This window comes from Rousettus aegyptiacus, unplaced genomic scaffold (assembly GCF_014176215.1).
Source record: "Rousettus aegyptiacus isolate mRouAeg1 unplaced genomic scaffold, mRouAeg1.p scaffold_m13_p_4, whole genome shotgun sequence".
NCBI classification, from domain to species: Eukaryota; Metazoa; Chordata; class Mammalia; order Chiroptera; family Pteropodidae; genus Rousettus; species Rousettus aegyptiacus.
Window position 1 is genome coordinate 123852299 of NW_023416307.1, and position 23120 is coordinate 123875418.

Sequence of the window (23120 nt, forward strand, 5' to 3'; positions counted from 1 at the left end):
TCACAAGTCTGGCGACCTCTGGGTTGCTCAGTTGAAGGCCCCAGATGCAGATCTGCTTCCCCAGCGTGTAACGCTCCTCTTGAATCGTCATGAGCAAAGGTTCCAAGGAAATTGGTAGGATGCTTGGCGAGGAGTCATCGGGTCTTACAAGTACAAACTGGAATGTAAGAAAAAAACTACTGGTGGACATCATAAAAAGGCATTCCTTCATCTAAATATATGGATATTTATTAGCCAGTTGTCAAGAATATCGTCATTAGGCAACATTAGAAGAACATTTAAGATAGTTTTAATTTTGGAACAGGTATGCATTGGGGTGTTAATTCAATACAAGTTTATGAATTTCCTGCCATATTCAAAGCTCCATGAAAAGTCTTACTGTGCAGAAGTTTTCACAGCAGGTTACTAGCCATTATTGGGTCAGGAAATCTAGTGGGTCGCAACCAGATTTTTTTTCTTTCTTTAACGAAATAGGAAAGAAGAGAAATTATCTGAGTGTATCCTATGCAGTTAAGAATAATTATCTCTTGAGACTTTTATTTTAATGATATTTAAAATCAAAAGGGAGATCCAACCAGCAGCCCACCTAACATAAACAGCCCTTATGGCCATAGGTCCTTACATACTGGGTCATGATGTTAATTGTATTTCTGATGGTGATTGCAATTAAAAATGTTTGGAAAACATTACTGAAGGGATTATAAATTTGAACAAGGTTTATGATCAACCCTTATGATTTAGTAATGGAGGCTAATTGTAAGAACTGCAGTAGTAAGAAAATAAATTAGTAATTATTTTATTACAAAAAGGGTGGCTCTGGGAAGCTCCTCCCTTGAGATGAGCAGGGAGATGTGTGGGGGAGCTCAGAGAGCAGCTGAAAAAGAAGGAATTAGAAAGACCTAGGAGGGCAGATGGGAAAGAGGGGAGCAGAGGAGGGAGAGAGGGAGAGGCTGGAGGGACAAGATGGGAGAAGGAAGGGAACAGCTGCACCGGAAGTGGAAGTTCAGGTGGAAGAGAAGATGGCTAGAGAGGAACCTTACGAGGTTCTTTTTGTGTGGGTACAATGTAATCATCCTCTCACCCCCACACAAAAAAAAAAATTCAGAAAAGGTATGGGTAGGATGCATTTGGGTCAAAGCCACCTTCAAATAATGACCTCCTCCCTTTTATTCTTAAGTACTTGTCTCTATCTCATTTTGTTTAATCTGTTGTTTTGACTGGCATTCTGCATTTTAGGAATTCAGCAAATACTTAATTATTTAAAATATAGACTATCTTTCTGGGCTGGTGATAGACAAGTTGTCAAGTTGGCCAGTGTGTCTTTGGGTGCTGGACTCCCCCTTCCGGTCTAGCAGAGGCTCCTTCCCAAGAGTTGACCATCTAGTTTCAGTGCTGGCCTCTCTTCTTTTCCCCTCACATTCAATCCCTAGATGTAATCGCAGAAAAAATATGACATGGGAATTTTTTTTTTTTTTTTTAAATCCGGTGCTTCTGGAGTCAGAATTATGTGCTTGCTGACCTCACTCCAAGTAAGATGGGAGACGTGGTGATGCGGGTCTGGCCTGATGACACGGACACATACGCTGTCAAGGAAAGGAAACATTTACTCCGCGGGGGAAAGGGGCTGCCGGATGCTGGGGAGCGAGGTCCTGCAAAATGATGACGGAAGTGGTGCTTTTGAGCTGGGCTTTCCAGATGTAGAGTGCGAGGAGGGGCAGATTGGCCATTCCGGATGTAAAGTGGTATGAGAAAAGGCGGGCCTATCGGAAGGACTGGGAAAGGACTGGGATGGGTAGTTTTGGTGGTGGGAGTGGCAAAGTAGAAGTGGCAATGGAGTAGGCTCTTGGTCAGAGCCAGGCGCTGAACTTCGTTCAGGCAGGAATGTAGATGGAGGTGACGTCACCAGTTCTGGGCTTGAGAGGACTGAGGACCCATGTTCCTTGGGGTTAACCCTAGTCAGTTCATTTCAGAGAAGAATGAGGAAAGGAGACCATTCACTCACCTTCTTGAGAATCTGTTCATTGTCGATGCTAGTTTTCAAGTCTCTTCTGATGGCTGGACACACAGATGTCTGAGTCTGTGCACAATACTTTTCATATGTTTTCAGGAACTTTTGCAGAATTGCAATGATGGGCAGGGGTGGTCCTTTCGTTTTTCGTTTTCCTTCCTTTTCTCGTGGCATTGTCTTATAGTGTTAGAGTCCACCTGGATTCTGAAAACAGTAACTTGCCCTGAAAGCCAACACCAAGATATCTTTTTAAAGAGCAGATTGCAATCTAAAAATTGGCAAATATTGCTGCACGCCCTTCTCTGAAAACCTTAAAGTGTTTCATTTATCTTAAAATTGGAGTGAGGAATTAAGATAGAGAGAGTTGAGTGGAATTGTTCAATTTCCAATTTCTGTATTTATGGTCCATGTTCTTTCTTTTAGATTCCTTAAAATGGGGGCAGTACCCATGGAACTCAATTATAAAGGAACACATTTAACATTAATAGTGGGTACTAAATATTACCAAGGACATATTGATTTAAAAATGGCATAATTCTCTTTATAGACATAACTCTTGTGAGGCAGTATATCACAGCACTTAAGAACATAGGCTTTGAAGGGGAGCAGACCTGGATTTTAGTCTTGTCTCTACCACTTGACTAACTGGGTGGCCTTAGATAAGTTACAAAGTCTCTTCAAACATCTATTTCCCCATCTATACAATGGATTTTTATTGTCATAAGGATTAAGTGAGACAAGTTTATAAAGCACTTAGCACAATGCTTGGCACATAGTGGAAGAGCTCAATAAACTTTATTGTTATTATTGATGTTATTACTATGATTCTGCTGGCCACAGGAAGTCACTCAATCAGTACTGACTTTGTCATTTAAATTATCCAATCCTGAAGGATCCCTCCATGCGATAATGTAAGGTAAAGGCTGGGTGTCTGAACTAGGTTTACAGAGACAATGGGTAATGGGAATTATTAGAGTTTTCCTGTTGGGAAAGGTTCCAGCTAGAGACTGTCTAAAATGTTTATTATCTTACATTAAAAGGGGCTCTCCTTGTCAAATCTAGGCCTGGCGGAGCATCCCAAAGAACTGGAGATAGGAGCCATTGAGAAAAGCATGCAGCGAAAGGAGTAGCACTTCTTTTCCACATGCTTGACTGCAGCAGCCCTGGTATGCCGCCTTAGGACTGTTCTCCACCCAGTTGCCAGAGTGATGTTTTTCAAACATAAATCAGATCACATGACTCTTCTGCTTAAATCTCTATAGTGGTCTCTATTACATTTATCTTTACTGAATTCTATGTATGTTTATTCCATCAGTTAATGAGAGAGGTATATCAATGTGAATTTGCCTATTTCTGCTATTAATTCTATACGTTTTTGTTTTATATATTTTGAAGCTACATTATTAGGTTCCTACACATTTAGAACTTATAATCTTCCTGGGAGATCTACCCTTTCATCATTCTTTAATATCCTTCTTTATCTCTAGGAATGTTTTGTATCTTGGAACCACAGTTCCCAAACTGTGTACTGAGGTGCTTGGAGGCACTGCGAACTTACAGGGTACTTTATAAATTTTCAAGGGAAAGTTAACAATCTCCGTTAGAGCACATGTGAGCTACACGAAGTTAGTTCACAGTTTCAAATTAGATCACACTTATATTAGTATCCTATTGCTGCATAACAAATTATCTCAACATAAGTGAAAAACATTTTGGAAAGAGGGAATGAACTCAGCAGAATGTAGACACTCAGGTACTGGGGTAAGAGAAAATCACAGTATTACATAGCTTTTGTTGGAACTTGACAGATTGTCTAATACAGGGAAGCCATCACTAGGATGGTCAACTGTCTCAGGACTTTGAGTGCTTAAACATGGAAAGTAATGGGCACCCCTACCACCCATGGCCATCACCCAGCTGTCACCTCAGAATTCTGCTCATGGCTGTGCTCCACGAAGCTGCTGCAGAGCAAGTAAACTTGGCAGGTACTCTGAACCTATTCACTATCTCAGACCCGCTCTAAATTTTTGTTTTACACATAACAAAAATGAGGCCCAGGAAGAGAAAGAATTGACTTGCCCTGGCTGCAAACATCACTGGGGGTGCTAACTCCCATGACTGATTTTTGTAAGCATCCCAGGTGACGCTTATCATCGGGCAAGTGGCAAACACCGGCATGGCACCATGGGAGACTATGGAGCGGGGCGGGGGTAGCCCAGGGTTGAGGTCAAGAGGAACCTGTTTGAATCCCATGTCTGTTAATTATTAGAAGGGTGATTATGGGTAATCAACTTCGCTTCCCCAAACTTCATCTTCTTCATCTGTAAAAAGGGTGGAAATATTACCTCTTTGGCATTTGTGAGCATTAAATGAGATAACAAACCTAAAGCTTTTTCTTCAGTAACATGGGATGATGATAAAGAATCGTTATGAGTAACAATACGTTAATACAAGACGGATGCTCAGAACAGAGCCTGGTGAATAGTGAATACTCAGACGGGGAACCTGAGGCATAGCAAGGTTAAGTGACTTGCCTAAAGGAAGGCACTAGTTAAGCGGTGCAGCTGGGATTCGGTTTCAGACAGATGGCTCCAAAATCCAAATTTTTAACCATTCTGAGGTACTACCTGTAAAGCATATTTATGGACTGAATGTTTGCATTCCCCCAAATTCATATGTTGAAGCCCTGACTGTGTGACCCAGGTTAGCAACTACCGAGGTTCTCAAGGCCAGCACTGATCCGCTGATTCATTAATGAGTATTTATTGGAGGCCTGAGAGTAGGGGCCTCACCCTATTCTAGGTTTTCTTCTCTCATTTGTGAAGCTCCTGGAGATGGGACAGGGGGAGGTGGGATGGAAGGGGTGCGAGCAGGGACAAGAGGGCCCTGCGGCAGTTCCAGTTCTGGAGAGGAGGGGGACAAGAGCCCCGCCTGAGTGCCCTGCTCACCCAGCTCCGACAGCTACGGGCTCCGCATCAGAATCCCGGGCGGCAAGGAGAAAGAGGGCGAGGGGCGGCTGCATTCCGCTCCTTTCTCCAGGGCTCCCGATGCAGCCAACCATTTCAATACATTCCGGAGAGAATCCTGACTACCCACCCGAGGCCCGGACACCACTAGCTGAGGGGCGCGGGGCGCCCTGCCCTGGGCAAGTTCGGATGGGAGAATGCGGGGTACCTGGGGTGGGGGATGGAGAGGCGCGGGCACGCACAATCTCGTGGAGCCCGGGTCGCAGCCCTGTCTGGAGCAGCGAACCAGGGGTCACACAGCTCGGGGGGCACGCGCCCTGGCCCCAGTCTGCGCCCCGCACTCACCCAGGCGTGCACTGTGCTTGCGTTCCTCGCTTGGACCGCTTCCCGCGTGGGTCCCGCGCCATGGAAACGGCAGCGAGGGGCGGTCACAGCGAGGGGCGGAGGCTGGAGGAGAGCTGTGACCCGCGAGGGACCGGGCGCGGGAAGGGGAAGAGCCGGGGCTGGAGAGGAGGCGGCGGCCAGAGGGAACGTCGTGGCAGAGCTCGCCGGGCTGGGGCTCTGACAACCCATGCTGTCCTTGCTACGGGTCAAGCTTGTCTGGAAGGGGACAGACGTTGAGGACCTGTATCGTTAGTCATCGGTGGGGCATCGAGCGACAGAGATCTCCAAAAGATAGGTGCCTTAGCCCGTCGCCCACGCGCGCAAGGTCAGCTGTGGCCCGCACAGCCCCTGACTTGGTGTTTAGTGGTGGTTACACCCTGCGGCCACGGGCGGAAGCTGGGGTGAGCGGACTCTCGTCTGCAGAGAGATTTCGTTCTGAGGCGTTCTTCCTCCCCAGTCCCAGCAGGAAGGGGGGCCAGCACATGGGAGGCGCCTCGGCGCCTCGGCCTGTGGAGTTTTTCTGGGGAATACTGAAGAAAGGGGTGCAAAAGCAGTTGCTGCTGTCAGAAGAAATCTTACTGTGGGGCAGTGGCTTTGGGACCTGTAAAATTTCAGAGTCCCGGAGCAGAATAAAAGTGCCTCCCCCGCCCCAGATATCCATTCCCTAATCCTGGAAACCTGTGAACATGTTTGTTTCTTTTATAACTGGAAATGTACACCTTTTGGTTTTCTTCTCCCATTTCCTTTACCTCTCAACCTGCACCTCGCCCGCTCCCCCTTCGCGGTACCTGGCAACCATCTTTCTGTTCCTTGTCTCTGAACTCAGGTTTTGTTTGTTTTTATCTAGATCCCACTTCTAAGTGAGATCATATCGAACCTTACCTGACAAAAGCGACTTTGCAGAAGTGATTAAAGTTACCGGCCTAGAGGTGGCACTGTTATTCTGGATTTTCTTGGTGGGGCCAATCTAATCACCTGAGTCTGAAAACAGGAAGCTGGGACGTTCTGCCGCTGCGTCAGAGAGAGAGAAGAAAGGCTGGAGGGATGCAGTGAGGATGGTACTTGCTGTTGCTGGCCTAGAGATGGAGGAGGGAGGGCAAGAGCCAAGGAATGGAGCAGCCTCTAGAAGCTGGAAAAGGTGTGGAAATGAATTCTATCCAAACATCCATAAAGAAACCCAGCCCTGCTGACACCTTGATTTTAGTTCAGGGAGACTCATGCAGGACTTCTGACTTCCGGAACTGTCAGATAATAAATTACATATAGAATAGGCTCTTAATGAATGTTTAATGAAAGAATGAATACAAAATGTTTTGAATTACACTAAATCACAGTCAACTGCAGATGGAAAATAATCCTTTAACTCTTCCAGGGCTGGCTATCGTTTTATAAGTGTATATTATAAACTACCCAACTCTCATTATCATGTGAACGCAGCAGCCATAGATAGTATGTAAACGAATGAATGTGGCTATGTTCCAAGAAAACATTTGAAATTCAAATGTCATGTAATTTTCATATGTCATGAAATGTTATATTTCTGTTGATTTTTTTTCGACCATTTAAAAATGTATAGGTTAGCTATTATCAACAAAAACAGAAAATAAGTTCTGACGAGAATGTGGAGAACAGTGAACCTTCCAGCACTGCTGGTGGGTATGTAAATTGGTGTAGCCACTATGGAAAACAGTATGGAAGCTCTTCAAGAAATTAAAAATGGAATGACCATAGGATCCAGCAATTCCACTTCTGGTAGTTATCTGGAAAAAAACTAAAAACACTAGCTCAGAAAGATATATATACCACCATGTTTATTGAAGGATTATTTACAACAGCAAAAATATGGAAACAGCCTAAGTGTCCATGGCTGGAAGGGGACCTTAGAGAAGTTAAAATGGCCACGCAAGCATTTGGTGGGATGTGGTGGGATCTGGAGCTATGAAAAGCACAAGCGTTCCAGACCCATAGTGTTCTGAGTTTGATTCCTGTCTCTCCCACTTGTTAACTTTGTCATTTTTGGTACATAACTCACCTACTCTGAGCCTCAACTTCCCACTTTTAATTTGTGGATTAAAATGAGACATTTAAATCATTTATTTAATTAAAATAATTAATTTTTTTAAAAAAATGAGTGATTGAGCATGTGGCACTTGATAGGCTCAGAAAACAGTAGAGATAATTCTTCCAAGAGAAGAAATTTTAAAGAATTGTTACAAAGTGGCTATAATAATTTTAAAGACTTAAAAATACTTCTTAGAGTGTAGTGCTACAGACTGTTTTGAATCTTGGATCTGCCTGATACTCCATAGGAACTTACTTCATCTCCCTCGGACTTAGTTTCTTGTCCTGTAAAATGGGTCCATAACATCTACTCACAAGATTATATGAGCATTAAATAAAGATGTTTGTAAAATACTCATCTTGGCTGACAAATGCTCAACTTATGGATTATTAATACCACCATCGCTACGGCTCTTGAATATCCTTTCTCTCTTCCTTGCTGTCAGCGGTTCTCCGCAAAAGTCTGTACGTTTCTAACTCAGCCAGGAAGAGTAAGGACTAGCAAAAACCTAAGCAACTTCTCCAAGAAACAGTCAGAATTGCCAACTCACAAACAGTCAGAATTTAAACATCACTGACGTATAATTGACAATAAACTGTACACCTTGAAGTGGACAATTGATAAGTTTTGACATATATAATCACTTAGAAAACCATCACCACAATCAAGATATGAGCATATCCAGCACGCCTCACCATTTCCTGTGCCCCGTAGCCCCTCCCCACAGATAACTACTGATTTGCTTTCTGTCACTGTAGATTAGTTTGAGGTTTCTGTAATTTTGTACAAATGAACCACACAACACATTACTCTCTTTGTCCAGCTTCTTTCACTCAGAATAGTGAGTCCCACCTCTGTGGTTGGATGTATTAGTTGTTCTTTTTGTATTGCTGAACAGTGAGTGTTCCAGAGTTGGGACATACTGCAGTTTGATGATCCATTCACCTGTTTATGGACATTTGGGTTGTTTCCATTCTTTGCCATAAGCCCTCCATACAAGTTTTTGTGTGGATATGTTTTTGTTTCTCCCAATCCAGTCTTAAAAACCAGTAATGCTGGTCTTCTCCAGCCTTTTTCTTAAAGACATAGAATCAGTAGTGGATGCGCCTTGCATTTGAGTCAGATTCTTGTCATTTAGGTTTTTAAAAGGGCTGTTCTCTGCACTCAGTCATCACAGGATACAGCGTGCCCCGTTTTCTTTCATATTACGCACATGAGCCACTTAGGTCAGTAGGAATTTTAGACAGGAGGTTTACGGCGGCCACTGTAGGGATCTGCACTTAGGGATTCCTCCCGAGGGCCTGGCTCCAGATGAGATCCCAGGCCTTATCAGTCTGCAGCTGCTCCTGGCTTCTCCGCTCCCCTACGATGCAGAGAAACAAGGGGAAATGGGGGGACAGAAAAAGCAGTATCATCTGAGATTGTTGGGCCAGGTGCCCTCTGCCAGGCGGCCTTCCCTTTCCCACTGTCCTGACCTTGTGCTTTATTGAGACACAAGACACCTAGAGTGATGTCAACTAAAAGCAAGGATTGACACTTCAGAGTCTTCTTAACCAGAAGGAACTGTCAACATTACTTATTAATTAACTCCTCGCTCCTCCTCAGGGGCAGTGCTTTAGCACCAGGGTTCTGTAATCACATACGAAATATCTCCGTTATCATGATGCTCACCCCAAAATAAATAAATAACAGCACCCCCACAGATGTTTCCTTATTTGCCAAAGAAAAAAGAAGATAAACACAGTTATTGTGATTCACAATATTTGTGTGAAAGGCACCACACTAGAGCCCTCTTAAGTACTCCAACAATAATATTTGGGGACCTTTAATTTTTTATCTCGGTTGGCTCCATGCCACTTTGGTACAGCTTCAGGCTTTTCCTCCCAATGTTAACACGTGGGTAAATCAGAAGAGTTTGGGAGGATGACCTGGTACTTCCAGGAATTGCCTTCTCCCCCCAGACCCGGAGGCTGGTTTCTCCTCTTCAACAGTGTCAGGAGGACAGAAACCCAGAATCTACAGAATCTAGAGAGCTTTGCGGATGCGCTAAAGAAAGGGTTCTCCAAGTTGACTGTCTAAATCCCCTGGAGTGCTTGTTGACCAGCAGGCTGGGCCCCACCCCCAGAGCTGTGACTCAATAGGCCTGGGCTGAGGACTGAGCATTTGCATTTCTGTGAAATTCTCAGATGACGCAGATACTGCTGTTCCTGGGACATCACTTTGAGAACCACTAATCTAATACTTCTCTTTCCTCCCAAAGCTCCCGAAAATGTTAACTCATGGCTGGGAAACTGACTTGCAGAGGCCTGAGAAGAGACTCCTCCTACCTGGGGGTTAGCACCAAAATAGGAGGCTTACATGCGGCAGGGGTTTGGGGAGATGGTGGGTAAGAAAGGCCACATTGCTTGTTCTCAGGCCCGAGTTAAGTTTCAAGGGGTCGAGTGTCTGCCTGGTACCTGACAACTTTCTGGAAAGTGCCCAGATTGGGTCGCTCCCTAAAGATGATTCTGCTGGAAGAGATTCATCCTGGATTCCCCATGGCTGTCTGAGCTTAGGGTGTCTGAGCTCAGGCATTGAGACTGAGCCAGAGAGAGAAGGGAGCCTGAGGCCTGAGCCTCAGACCCCAGTCCTTGTGGGCTGCCTGAGAGGACATCCACAGCCTGGGCAGAAAGCTTCGTCAGTGAACCAGGCAGTGAGTACTAACATCAGGTTGGGTGAGTCTAGTGAGTCTAACACCTGAGCCTGGCGGAGCAGGGAAAAGTGGGTTTGTTAGGGGCCATTCCGAGGAGCTGAGCAGGCAGTGTGGGGAAACAAAGGTGAGAGGACTTCCGCGTTTGAGGGCAGGAGTGACTCAGGCCGTGTTCCCCACAGTGCCCTGCTGTCTGCACCCAGCCAGTGAGGCACTGTGCAGCAATCAGGGCACTCGCGGGGTGCGCCTAAGGGCTTCAGGTCCTGGTGTTGCTACTTTGGTCCTCCTGTCTCCCTGGGCTCTGGCCTGGGCCCCTGGCTGTGACATCTGATTCTCTCTTAACCCCCTTTACTGCAGTGATCTTCCACACACCTCCCCCCTCCCACCCCTGAGGCCCATTCAAACTCTAGGTGAACTCACTCCTAGACTGCGTTGTGTCAGACCTCACAGGGGCCTTGTCCAAACTGCTTTCTGTTTCCACAGCCAGCTTCTCCATTCCTGGTCCTCGATGCCCACTCTGGGTCCCTCTCATTTGGAGGCTGGGCAGTGAGCCTGGCTGTATCCTGTGACTCTGACCCTTGCTTGTTGGTGAGAGCAGGGGATCACTGGCAGTAAGGCACTCACCAGCCTGCTTTCAAGTTCTTTCAAGCTTTACACTCTGGCTGCCACCCACTGGCCTGACAAGTGGGACAGTTCTGGGGCTACACCCTCCTCCTTGGGAAGGTCATTTAGCCTCTCTAGACAGCAGATTCTCCCTTGGTGTCAGGACTGTTGTCATGATTATGTAAGAGAAGGCTCATAAAATGTATATTAATGCATCTCCCAACCCACTTCCCCTCTTCTAGAGCTGTGGTCCACTTTGACCCTAGTGTCTGGCACCAGAAATTCGCCCTCCAGTTGGTGATTTGTAGCTTGGACCATATGTTGGGGGAAGTGTGCATCAAGGCAGAGCCACGTGAGGCGAGAGGGTGGTCTGGACTCATCCCCAACCCCCAGCTCAGTCATGAAAGTTCAGATGACATGCGAGTTTGAAAAAGGGTAGAAGATGGTCTTAAAGGTGATTTTTGGAATGGGAAGATTCAACAGGGAGGGTCCTCGGACTGGAATAACCGAGGGGGCCATTTTCCTACTCTGAGTTGGAACCGATTCTCTTGTATCCCAGGTAGATCATTTTTTTCTGTTAGAAGAATTTAAAGGGGCCCTGGAGCCTCTCCGTCAGCCAATCTGGTACCATACCCATAAGGCATCCATTCTTCATCCATTGTTTCAAATGGGAAAGAGCAGATAGCAAGAGTGGGTGGCCCTTTACACAAACTTAGATTTAGGGACCCAGAGAATAATAAGCACCCTTAACACAGATGTCATCCTTTCTTGTTGACCACACACTGTTGATCCCACAGTGGAACCAGGTGGGGCTGGCTTAAAGAGGCAAGGTCCAGGACAGAGGGTTGGGGGAGGACAGAGGAAGAACCTGGGAGGGAGGCAGGACTTCATGAGACAGTTTTGGTTCATCACAGTAAGACATTTCCTCCTGGCATGAAGCTACCATCACATCATGCCTCCCGCTCCATGTGGTTTTGTCTACCTGTGCCTCACTGGGGGTCAGATCCCTCTTCTTCAGGCAGCCCTCTAGCACTCTGTTCCCCAGGCCCAACAGCTGCCTGCAGCTCTTCCCGGGTATGGCCTGGAGGTCTTGTGTTCCTGAAGCCCCCCTGTTGGGTCTTAACGATTTCAGTTAAGGCCAGTTCAACCAGCATGGTCTCACTCTGAGGAAGCAGCTCTGAGGCAAGGAAGGTCCTTTGTGGCTCTTGGATAGTACCCACGTGGCTCTGCTCTGCACAGTGGAGAGTTCTTCTGCATGTATTTCTCACCCCTCATGACTTCCTGCCGGTGCCTTTGCATGAGTACCCCTACCCTTGACCAAAAGTATTAGGGGGGGGGCAGTCAGGGCCAGAGCCAAGGGGAGGACCTGGGGTCCTGAGGCCTTGATCTGGTAGAATGAGGTCTCTATAGCTCAGGCAGAGCACAGTGTTTCCCTTCAGAGAGAACCCCCCAGGCTGCCTCAGTGTTGAGGGGCCACGGGAGGTGCTACCAGTGTCCTGGGCTCCTCACCGGAGACTGGGGCACAGCCTCAGTCTCCACAGTAATGGTAACATCGGGGTTCAGAACGAGCTACCCCAAGATATACCTCAGTGGTATGCAAATTATTTTGAGCTAAAGGCAGTTGAGACCCCGTGGGCTCAAGAAAAACTTCTACCCCCTTTTTAAAATATCTAGAATTTAAATCAGTAGCCTAGGCCATGATAAATTAGCACCAGAAATGACTTTTTCCCTATCTATATGGCAAGGTAAACTAATAATTACTGAACATGTGCTCTATATGCAATGACTTTCTGAAGCCCCAAGGTGCCTAACCTCATCCCTAGCTTCGAATGTCTCATATACCTCAATTTCCCTTTCTGTCTTTGAATCTCTCATGTGTATAGGGTCCCCATACCTATGTATATAATTAAATTTGGTTACTTTCTCTTACTAATCTGTCCCATGTCTATCAGACCAGCTGAAGAACTTTGAGAATAGAGAAAAGCTTCTTTCTCCCCCAAAATAACATTTATTCAGAACATATTATATACATTAGTTCAGCAAAGTCCACAATAGCATGGACCCCATGAGACTACCTGTGTGACTCTAAGAGGGGCCAGCCATTCATGGGCCTGCTAAGTGGCTCCTGTAGGCTGAGGAGGCCCCCTCCACCCAAGTCCATTTTGTCATTTTAAGGGTTCATTTGATAAATGAAGGGTTCTGGTGGAGAGGCGGCTAAAGGACAAGCTCTTCTGCCCATCCCTCATCTCTTGGGGCTGGTTGAACTGGTATTGCAGGAAACTGCAGGAAAACTGGGTCTGGGTTTGAGAAAACTGTAATTGGAAATTTAACGCCCCCCTCCCTATTTGCTAGGATGGCTGAAAAAGTTAACTGACTTTTGTCACTTTCATATACTGCTTTATAGAATTTAAGATATGCAGAGGCATATCTTCTCTTTTCACGGACTGTTTGTAAATGTCTTCACATATTTCTCAATATGTGGATAAAATACTTTCAGAGTGATTAGATTTAAGCATTTAAATCTCTTAACTGAGCAAGCCTCTTTATTTCCTTAAGCATTTAAGTAAAATGCGTCAAAAATTTCCAAGGTATAAGTAAATAGGGTATTTAATGGTGAAAGTTAGTTTGATACAGTGAATGATTTGCTCCATTTTCTTGCTACAAATGTTTCTGAAATTTACCATTTTTTAGTTATTTTAAACTACTACCAATACAACAAAAATGCCAATTCAGTCCCAAAGTGATCATTACACTATTGGTTACAGGTTTTAATTTCCTCCATGCTTTCCAGAAATAACCTGAGGGATGGGCGGGACTTGCTAGAAGAAATAAAGCTAGCCAGAGGATCTAGGACTCTTCTTTGATCACTGGAAGGGCCCATTATCATCCAAAATGTTGACCTCTGTGACATTAGAATACAATTGTCACTCCCTTTAGCAACTTTTTTGAGTCCAAAATAAAAATCACCTTCACAATTCAGTGCTAGCTTTACTGTTTTAAGGCAGCTTTTTGTCTACAAACTGTTAAAAGGTAAACCAAAGCATATTACAATTTTTAGAGTTGATTTGAGCAAAAATCAGTTGGAATCAGGCAGTCAAACCAGAAGTGATTAGGAGCTCTCTGCTCACAGGAGCCAGGGAAGACTTAATAGAGAAAGTGCAGATGCAAAGAAAGGAAATAGATTGACTATAGCTTAAAGCCTAATTGGCTGTTTAGGATTGGCTGTCCACAGCATTTTGTTTTCATAACCTTGAGACATTTACAGGCTTGGATTTTGGTTTGCTTATGTATACCACCACGGCATTAGAGCCACCAATCTAATGGCTTCCTTGTTCAATTAATTTAACAACACCTTGGCAGAACAGATGCTGGCTCTTTACTTACACAAGGCCATTTCATTTGTAAGTCAGTTATTTCATTAATGTCCAGGACTCTATTCTATTAATTCCTCTAAGGATTATGGGAGGAGGATGACAGTACAATTTCACAGGGTCTAACGGGGTCAGTGATGCTAAATTGGTCCATAGTCATGGAGCTTTGGAGAAGAGCCAGGGACATTCCATCAGGAAGGGCCCACTGAAGGAACAGAATTATCTACACAAATATTCGGGGTGGGAAGAGACTGGGAAGGACCGTAGGGATTGTTTGGGTATTGAACTTGTAGAAGAATCCTTGGGTCACTCTGGTCCAGTCTCTGGCTGGACTGAGCAACTTGAGTGCAACGTCTTAGGGCTCCTGGGTTTAGCAGAGTGCTCAGAGAATAGCAAGGGCTTAATATTTTGTTCTTGAAGATAGAAACTTTAAAATTTTACACACGTACAAAAACCAAAACCCAAAGGGGTTATCTGACCAAGATCATAAAGGTAGTTTCTAGTGGAGCCATGGCTTTCAATGAAGGCCCTTGCTTCTTCACCATTAGCCACAGTATGTCATGCATTCATGCAATAGTATTAAGTCTTCCTCATCAAAGGGCCAGGGAACCTGGGGTACAATAAAGTCCCTCCCTACCCTGGGGATCTTTTACAATCTAGCGAGGAAGACATAATAAATGCATACAACTAAATAAAATATGTGCTGGTACTTACTAAGTGATTTAAATGGACCTGGTTCCCAGGAATCATTAACATGAACACAGATAAAGCACATGCAATCTTCTTCTATAGTTTCTTATCTCAGTAAACGACTCCTTTTTCCAGTGTCTTAGGCTACTGGATCTTTCTCGACTCTTTCTCCCACATTCTATCCGTAAACAAATCCTGTTGGTTCTGCCATCAAATATAACTAGAGTTAACTAGGCTTACTCTTGTCTGCCATCACCTTGGGACCCAGTCACCACTCACTCACATGACTAGGATGCCAGCTCACCCGCTCTCCTACTTCCTCCTCTGCTCTCTTTGAGATTTTCTTAACAAATCAGCAATCCAGAAAGGTTAAGTCCATTATGTCACTGCACTGCTCAAAACCATCGCCCCAGCCTACCTTCCCCTTCTTGTCACACCAATCTTTTTTTTTTTTTTTGAGCATACCATGCATTTTATTTCTTATGCTTGAAAGGATTTTCTCCTACACATCCTTATGATTCCCTTTCCTCACCTTCTTCAGACCTTTGTTCAGATATCTCCTTCCTAGTGAGGCCCTCCCTAACTACCTAATTTTAAACTCCATCTCCACCCCTCCCAGTTACATAGATAGCACTCCCTGCCTCCTTTTTCTGCTTAACTTTGTTCCATAACACGTATCATCTTACATACTTAGTTTCCCTTCTTCCCCACACCAGCATGTAAGCTCCAAGAAGGCAATGTCCTTAATTACTGACACAATTTTGTGTAGAGTTTAGGACTGAGATTCAGGTCAGGATCTGGAATTTACTTTAGCCCACATTCCAGTGTTTTCCAAACTTTAAAAACAAATGCTCCACATCGACACAAATATCTCAGGCTTCATATTGGAATCATAGTCTCGCCTATGTGTCTGTCAGTCAAGATAGTGTTAAAGCTTTCTGTTGTTTGAATTATAAAATTATGTGTTGGTTTGAATTTTTAAATATAAAATTATAATATTGACTATGCAAACTGTACACGTTCCCACCCACCCCTAAACCCACTCTCTAGGGAGATTCTGACATGCCTCCCCAGGGGTCACTTACCCCATTCTGCATTGAGAATCCATCTAAAATAATAGGTGTTTCTTTAACAGTCCAGAGTCCAGGCCGTGTGGCCTTCTCACTTCTGGGTGGCATTCAGAAATATGTTAAAAAAAAAAAAAACTTCTTTGATGAGCAAAAACGTTGTGTCTAAGACTGAACTCTGTGTCAGTAAGTAGATCAATACAAAGAAAGTACAAAGGTTTTGATAGTATGAAACAAAGAGAAAATGTATAAGGCAGAAAACTAAACAAATCTTAACAGGACTTTAAAACATGGAACGGTGTCACCAAACTAAGAAGTGATGGCATAATGACAAGCCAAAGAATAAACCTTTTGGCCACAAAAGACCAAACCTCCAGTGAGGACACGTGAGAAACCAACACTAAAGGTCTCTGAACATTGGTCAGTTTATTCTGAAGCATGTTATGTCTACCCAAGACAGGTTATTCTCTTAAAGGTCAGCACTGGCAACTGACTTGTAGTAGAGAAATACAGCAGAGACCAGTGTCCGGCAGTGCCAAACTATGCCTGGTTTCTCATTCTTTGCTCACAGAAAGGGACTCCATTTGGCCTGAGGTGTATCTCATTTTGAAATCATGCACTTTGAAAGCAAAACCCAGCTAAGTATGGCCCCCTCTCTAAAGAATTAGCTTGTTTACCTCATACACTAGAACCCTGTCTTTAATGTTTCTGACAAGTTCTATTCTATACATGGGCTAGTATGAGCAGGATTCTGGTGTTTCAATAAAAATAAGATCCTTAGAGATTCAGAACTTTATTCCTTCTTCATTAACCTTGACCTCTTCTGGAGTTACAGGGGTAAAGTTTTATGGAGTTTTATACAGAGGTGCCAAGAAGGCTAGTGAGGCACTATGGAGAAAGATTCTTGCTTCTCTCATTGGGGGCACAAGTTACTGACTAACCTGGTTTTTGGTGCTATCACTATATTCTCTAGACAATTCAGCAAAATGGCATGATATGGTCAAATTCTAATATACAGAAAGATGAATTAAAAGATGAGCCACAGGGTTGACTCACCCACAGGAGTCAATGCAGGATCTGAGTAACCAGACTCTGTAATGTTGACTTTTTTTAGAAGAGCAGAATGTGGGATTCTTCAAAAAGTAACTGAAAGGCTGAAAAACTCAGCTCTAAACTATTTATTCAGACAGGAATGGAATATATTCCTGCATACTGGACATGGCTCTAGGGAATGACAGGATCCTGCATGCACATTGTAGGTCCTCCAAAAAGTCTGTTGAATAAACAAGCAAATAACAACCACAGTCCCTCAAAAGTCACTCTAGTTAAATGCGAGAATACTGAGCCCTCTCCAGATTGCTTTGCTCTTCTTCATAATTGAGGATTCCTCACTTCTGCTATTCCTTTAACTAATAGGCAAGGTACAATAATTTTAAACAAGAATTCTTAAATCAGTAAGAAAGTAAGGTCTTGGTAAACACACAATAGAATATACAGATGTCAAATGATAACGTACACCTGAAAATTATATAATTGTATTAACCAATGTTACCCCAATAAACTTAATTAAAATTTAAAAAAAATAATAAAAGGAAAAAAAGAAAGTAAGGTCTCAAAAAGAACAGACAGGCTTCTTGTAATTTATTTGAGTTATTTCCAAGCGACAGTTACAAAAGTTTTAATTTTTATAATACTCTTGATAAGAAAATAAAATTTAAATAAAAATACATTCTCAACAATACAACATGGTTACACAAATTCACTACATTAAGTTTTGATAACTTACATTTTTAAGCTGGACACTATAAAAACCAATATTTACTAGCAACATATTAATTTCCAAGTTATAAAAATGGAAGGAAGGAAATAATATCAATCAAGACAGGTAATTAAACTCTAGAATGAGTCCTGTATTTTTCACATACTGTACAGGACACCTTAAAGGCTTTTTTTGTATTCTGTCTTTACAGGATGTACCGTTAGAACAAATTAAAGGTGCTTTTCCTTAAAAAAAAAAAATCTTGTTTTCTAAAACCTGGAATGAGCTCTTTTGATAAATGAATGAAATCGGGCTTCAGAAACAGAAACAAAAGCCACATCATTCATCACCTTGTATGACAATCATTACCCGTGATATAAACATATTTCTTTGGTAAATAAAATCGTTTAATTTGATAAATCATATTCTTGGAAGTAAAAAACTTTGCTATTGCCCATCATCTTATTAAATGACTATTAAAAAACAAAGCTAAACAAAAACAAACAGACAATTACAACACAAGCAAGAAAGAGATCAACACCATTTCAGAAACAGACAGAAATGGCCACGCTTAGACCCAGAACTTGGCATTTATGGCAAGAGTTTCTCTGCATCATCCTTTTCTTTCCTTCTTGCAGTTTTCGGGTTTTAGGGTGAAGTGAGCTGCCATGTAGTTTTTCAAGTGTGGAAAAGGCAGAAAAAGCAGATCAGGTAGTAAAAATCAAAGTATTCCTAAGTAACAACAGAGGAATAAGGCCCTTCGAAGCAAGGACCTTGGTTATCTAGGGTTCTACTGACATGGTCTCTTATTTCAAAAGACTTTAAAAGAAAATTATTATAATTTCACATTACCTCTTTTGAGGCTGTGCCAAGTTTGTTAATTCCAGTCAAATTAGCTGTTTAAAAGAGTCATGTGAGAAAATTACTAGATGACTAAACTCTTTCCTTCAAATTCAGAGTTATTTATCCGCACAGCCTTGGTCCTTTTGATAATGCCGTGATATTTAAAAACAATCAGTCTATGGCCATGCCACCCTGAACAAGCCCAATCCTGTCTGATCTCAGAAGCTAAGCAGGGCTGGGCCTGGTTAATACTTGGATGGGAGACCGCCTAGGTAGACCAGGTGCTGTAGGCATAAAAATAAAAAAAAATAAGGGATTGTAAGCTGACAATCTGTAAGGTTAACCAAGGATTGCCTTGCTTAAAAAAAAAAAAAAAAAAAACCACACAAACAAAAAAAACCCCAATCATAATTGGGGATTTGATATTATTATATTAGAAGAATATTCTTTTTACCTTGAAAAAAAATAGCAGAAGACTAAAAAAAACCATAAAAGAGTAATGAGTGGTACCTGGCAATGCTCACATGTCCTTTTTAGGTAGACATTTCAGAGACTCTTAGAAGGAAATTTCGATCTGAATGAAATTCAACAATAAGAAATTAAATGGTTAAATTCCTTCACATTTATAAATCAGTGTACTTTATAGATCTACAAGCTCATAAAATTTAAAGGACTCTTTCAAACTTAGAAATCTTTAAAATGGGCCAGGAACACCCTTTCATAATGCAGACTAGGACTGTTTCTTAAATAAAACTAATTGATTTTTACAAGTCATTCTAGAAATACATCACTCAGTTATAATCATATATGGAATAACTTTGATTGTGTGCCAATGGTCTTGAAAAATAACTACCCAGTAACAATATAATTTAAAAACAATTACTCATCAATGATAATTGACAAAGTGTATCTTAAAATATAGCTTATGCTCGGGGAAATAAACAACAGCAAAAAAAGCACTACTAGCTAGACTTACATTACTAAGTCACAGTTTTAAAAAGAAACATGTAAATACTCCAAGGTTCAAAGTACCACATTTAGAAAATGTTTTATTTTAAAAAGACAAAATAAGAGTACCATAGTTTTTAATACTGATGAAGCAAAGTATATCCCTCTTAATTCAAGGTGGCAACTTGCTTCGACTGCTTATTTACAGTTATGGTTTTTAGGATAAAAGTAAATTATTAGGGAAAAATAGGATTCAAACAGTTGCTTGCCCAAATTCCATTTGGCTAGCAGGGCATAAGGAAACAGCAATGAAATATAAACATTTTTAGGAAAGTACTATTTCTAGATTTAAACATTGATCATTCAACTGATCATAAAGATTAGATACCACAGAGTATCTAAAGTATAATCTGGGGCAGCCCAGATTATTAAAGTGCGCCAAGTGACTGTTCTTGAATTGGCTCTCAACTCAATAATAGTCACACTAGGAGGTGGGCATCCCTATGATGGCCCTTATAATAACATGGAATAACAGGTGAAATCAAGTGATTTTCCACCACCTTCTTTCACTGTTTATTTTCTCTTCTTTTTCAGAAGAGATGTCCTTAGAAGTCATGTTAACCAGAACTCTCAGATCAAGGAAATGAGTACCTGATAAAAAAATTTAATGGTCTCATTTTTATCTGCCATTACTCATCCTAAATGTAAACAAGACACACACAACAGTACATGTTCCCTGATTTCTCCTATCTGAGTTCTGTTTACATCTTCAAACAGGCAAAAGGATCTACTAACTTTGAAGGATACTCTGGCAGTTTTCTAAAGTTTCTGTTACTGCCCTTAATTTAATCTGTAATGATTAATGAACCAAAGGAAAATCTTTTATATGTTTTTCTTTTTTGAAAAGGGAGGGTCTAGGTGAGCTAAAGAGAAAGCTCTGAGTTGTCATGGACTGGGATTTTCTAATAAAACGAGATGTTGGCAGTACAGAGCAGGCACTAATGGTAGTGAAAAGTCCACAGAACACAGAGTGTTACAAGAGATGGTTTCTTGCTACAGAGTTTTCCTTTTGTTACAAAGCTTCTTCAGCAAGATTCTGTCTATTAAAAAGAAGTTACAGAAACATGGCTTTTGACATATAAGATATGAAGAGAATCTTGGGCTTCAAATTCTTTAGTAATACATCAACACCAGATTCCAAAACAGTTAAATTTCAATTATTAAATATTAAATACAATGTGAATGCAAGTGAAGCCAATGTTCATCCTTAAATACTATGAACAAAATATATGATGAATTGAGTAACTCCAACAAAAATATTTTCCAGTTCTTCTGAATCAATTGGTCAAACTCTAAGATGTTTTCCCAATTGGATTTTCCCTAGAAAATAACAATAGAAAATCATTTTTCAAAAGTTAAAAAATTTAACATTTAAAAAAGTAACACATATTTCATAGTATCAAGTATTTAAAATTTCCCAATGATAATCTTTCACACTAAGTCTTATTTCATTAATTCAATGAGTATTTACTGATCACCTATTAAATGTCAGGCACTATTTCAGAAGCTATGGATACAGTAGTGAACAAAACAGACAGAATCCTTGTCTTAATGGAGCTTATATTTTGGAATTAGGGAAAACATTATGAACAAGTAAAATACTACTACAAGAGGGACTGGTATTTTTTAATAGAGAAAAATAAAGCTGGGAAGAGGTACAGAGTGTGTGGGTATGAGGGGGAGCTACTATTTAAGAAAAATGGTCAAGCACTGGTTAGGACATCATACGGATACTTCCTGGGGCCCCAAAACTGCATGACTGCTTTTGGAAGAGTACCAATTACTCTAACGTAGAGAAGACAGGATTAAGATGTTTCAATAACCTGTTTAATGTACTAAGCCTTCTGTTCAGGGAGAACAGAAACATTTACACCTGCCAAACTGATTTAACTATTCCTAAATCACAAACAATTATTACACCACATAATTTTAAAAGAATACTTGAAAGTGTGGGGCCAGGACTCAAAATCCTCTTACTGGTCAGCTGTGTGACCTTGGCCTCAGTTTCTCTAGTTGTAAAGTGGGAATATAACTACATTGAGCTGATGTGAAGATCAACGAGAGAGTGTAAATTGCAGCAAACACTTATTTGCTGGTCGAAGAACCATCCCCAACCTATTTACTTCGATGTAAACAGAAACCTGATTCTAGTGCTAGTACTAGGCAGCCTTATTCCAGGTAACTTTAGATAGAGTTCTTTTCTCTTAGAAGAAAACAGTTCTTTTTGCCTCTGGACACTATTATATAAAAATGTGAGGCTCTGAACTATTATAGCCCATCTGTGATCATGAGTGGACAAGCAAGCCTGAGGAAGAAAGAAATCTTGATGAAGATGGCTGAGTGGCCACAATGGTCCTTGATGACAGTGTTGGGCTGGTGAACTAACCATGTGTAAGTTAGAACTTAATTTGTGAGATTAAAAAATTTCTTATTAAGATGCTTCAACTGGGATTTTGTTACTTGTTGCTAATAACAATATAAGTGATATGATGTAGAGTACTAAGTATAGTGCCGGGTGCAAGAATAATCTCCTAATAAATGTTAGCTCATAGTGTCCACTTACATTTGAGATAGAGAAAAAAATCTACTATAAAATACTTCTGTCACTTTTACAGTAGATTTTTTTTTTTTAGTACATAGTATGTATAAGGCACTGTGAGAGATGTAATGAAGGAAGAAGGATCAAAACAAAAGTAACAAGTTACTGAGTATTCAGTTTAATGAATTACACTGGAATATAACATTAAAAGTGGTGAAAAAGTAAGTACCAACGTAAGGAGATGATACCAGAACCGAAAAGACAAAGATCACTATGTGAGTGGCCAAGAAAACTCTTGCACAAGAGAAAGGTTCTGAGCTGGGTCCTAACAAATGAAGGTAAGCAAGAGGCCCGCAATTCAGGTGTGAATACAGAGTAGATGAGGCAATCTCAAACTATGTTTAAAAACACATTTAAAGTATCTTAAAAATACTTACTTGCTCCCATATTTTGCACTACTTGATCTTTTCTTCCTATACTTTTCATGAGGTTCATCTAGCTTCTCTATGATGCTTTTTATTTGCTGAATTGTCTTAAAGGTTGTTACAGAATCCTCGATTACAAAGTTAGAATAATCATCAGGCTCTTTCTGTGGTCCTTGATAGACTGCTATAGTTCCACAAGCCTCTAGAAGGAGAAGCAAAATCTCTAATCAGACAACTATATTCCATAAATGTAATTTGTAGTATGAGTAAGAACTTTTCAAGAGTCTCGAGCTGGGGAGATTTCCCCTGGAAATGCATAGATAACCTAAATACATTCATTTTATTATGATTATCACATTTATGCAAAAACAGTATTTTTTACTTCATGAACATTTATGAAAAACATCCTTGCTGGGAGTTTGTCAACTTTATCATATAGAGTAACATTTTGGTAAATCTGTATTTTCAACTTTAAGATAATGTCAAAGCAATACTTTAGGAATTGGTAATTAAGGATGATGGTTAAATAAAAATAATTTAATCGTACATTTACCTTCCATTTTCTGCAGCTTAAGTAAACTGAGGGTAAAAAGGGAATAAATTCTTTCTGTTTCTCTGTCTTCATCAATATCTATTTGGATGTCTGCAGGGACACCTCTATGGTAAAAATGAAATTAAAGACATTGGAAAAATTTTACTTTGTTAA

At 41.5% G+C, this 23120-nt stretch overlaps 2 protein-coding genes, 1 long non-coding RNA gene and 1 pseudogene across 11 annotated transcripts in view; 2 read left to right on the plus strand and 2 right to left on the minus strand.

Moving 5' to 3' along the window:
• The window catches only part of LOC107509412, a 36202-nt gene extending 30731 nt beyond the window's left edge, over positions 1-5471 (minus strand). For 3 of the 6 annotated variants that reach the window (XM_036219540.1, XM_016141878.2, XM_036219537.1), the window contains exons 1-3: positions 5320-5471; positions 2003-2231; positions 5-157 (exon numbers count right to left, since the gene is read on the minus strand). In XM_036219540.1, coding sequence (XP_036075433.1) covers positions 5-157; positions 2003-2182 — 333 coding nt within the window. In that variant the 5' untranslated portion in view covers positions 2183-2231; positions 5320-5471. The other 3 variants (XM_036219541.1, XM_036219538.1, XM_036219539.1) reach the window with 3 other exon arrangements.
• Positions 5472-5548: 77 nt separating this feature from the next.
• On the plus strand, positions 5549-8493 carry LOC118601693. Its single transcript, XR_004950524.1, has 2 exons — positions 5549-5683; positions 6206-8493. It is a non-coding gene; the product is annotated as an uncharacterized LOC118601693 (long non-coding RNA).
• Positions 8494-18616: 10123 nt separating this feature from the next.
• LOC118602648 lies at positions 18617-18735 on the plus strand (annotated as a pseudogene).
• A 739-nt stretch (positions 18736-19474) lies between these two features.
• The window catches only part of RASA2 (RAS p21 protein activator 2), a 95728-nt gene continuing 92082 nt past the window's right edge, over positions 19475-23120 (minus strand). For all 4 annotated transcript variants that reach the window (XM_016141881.2, XM_016141882.2, XM_016141880.2 and 1 more), the window contains 3 exons: positions 22968-23071; positions 22427-22616; positions 19475-20770 (listed from right to left, as the gene is read on the minus strand). In XM_016141881.2, coding sequence (XP_015997367.1) covers positions 20743-20770; positions 22427-22616; positions 22968-23071 — 322 coding nt within the window. In that variant the 3' untranslated portion in view covers positions 19475-20742. The remainder of the gene's footprint in view (positions 20771-22426; positions 22617-22967; positions 23072-23120) is intronic.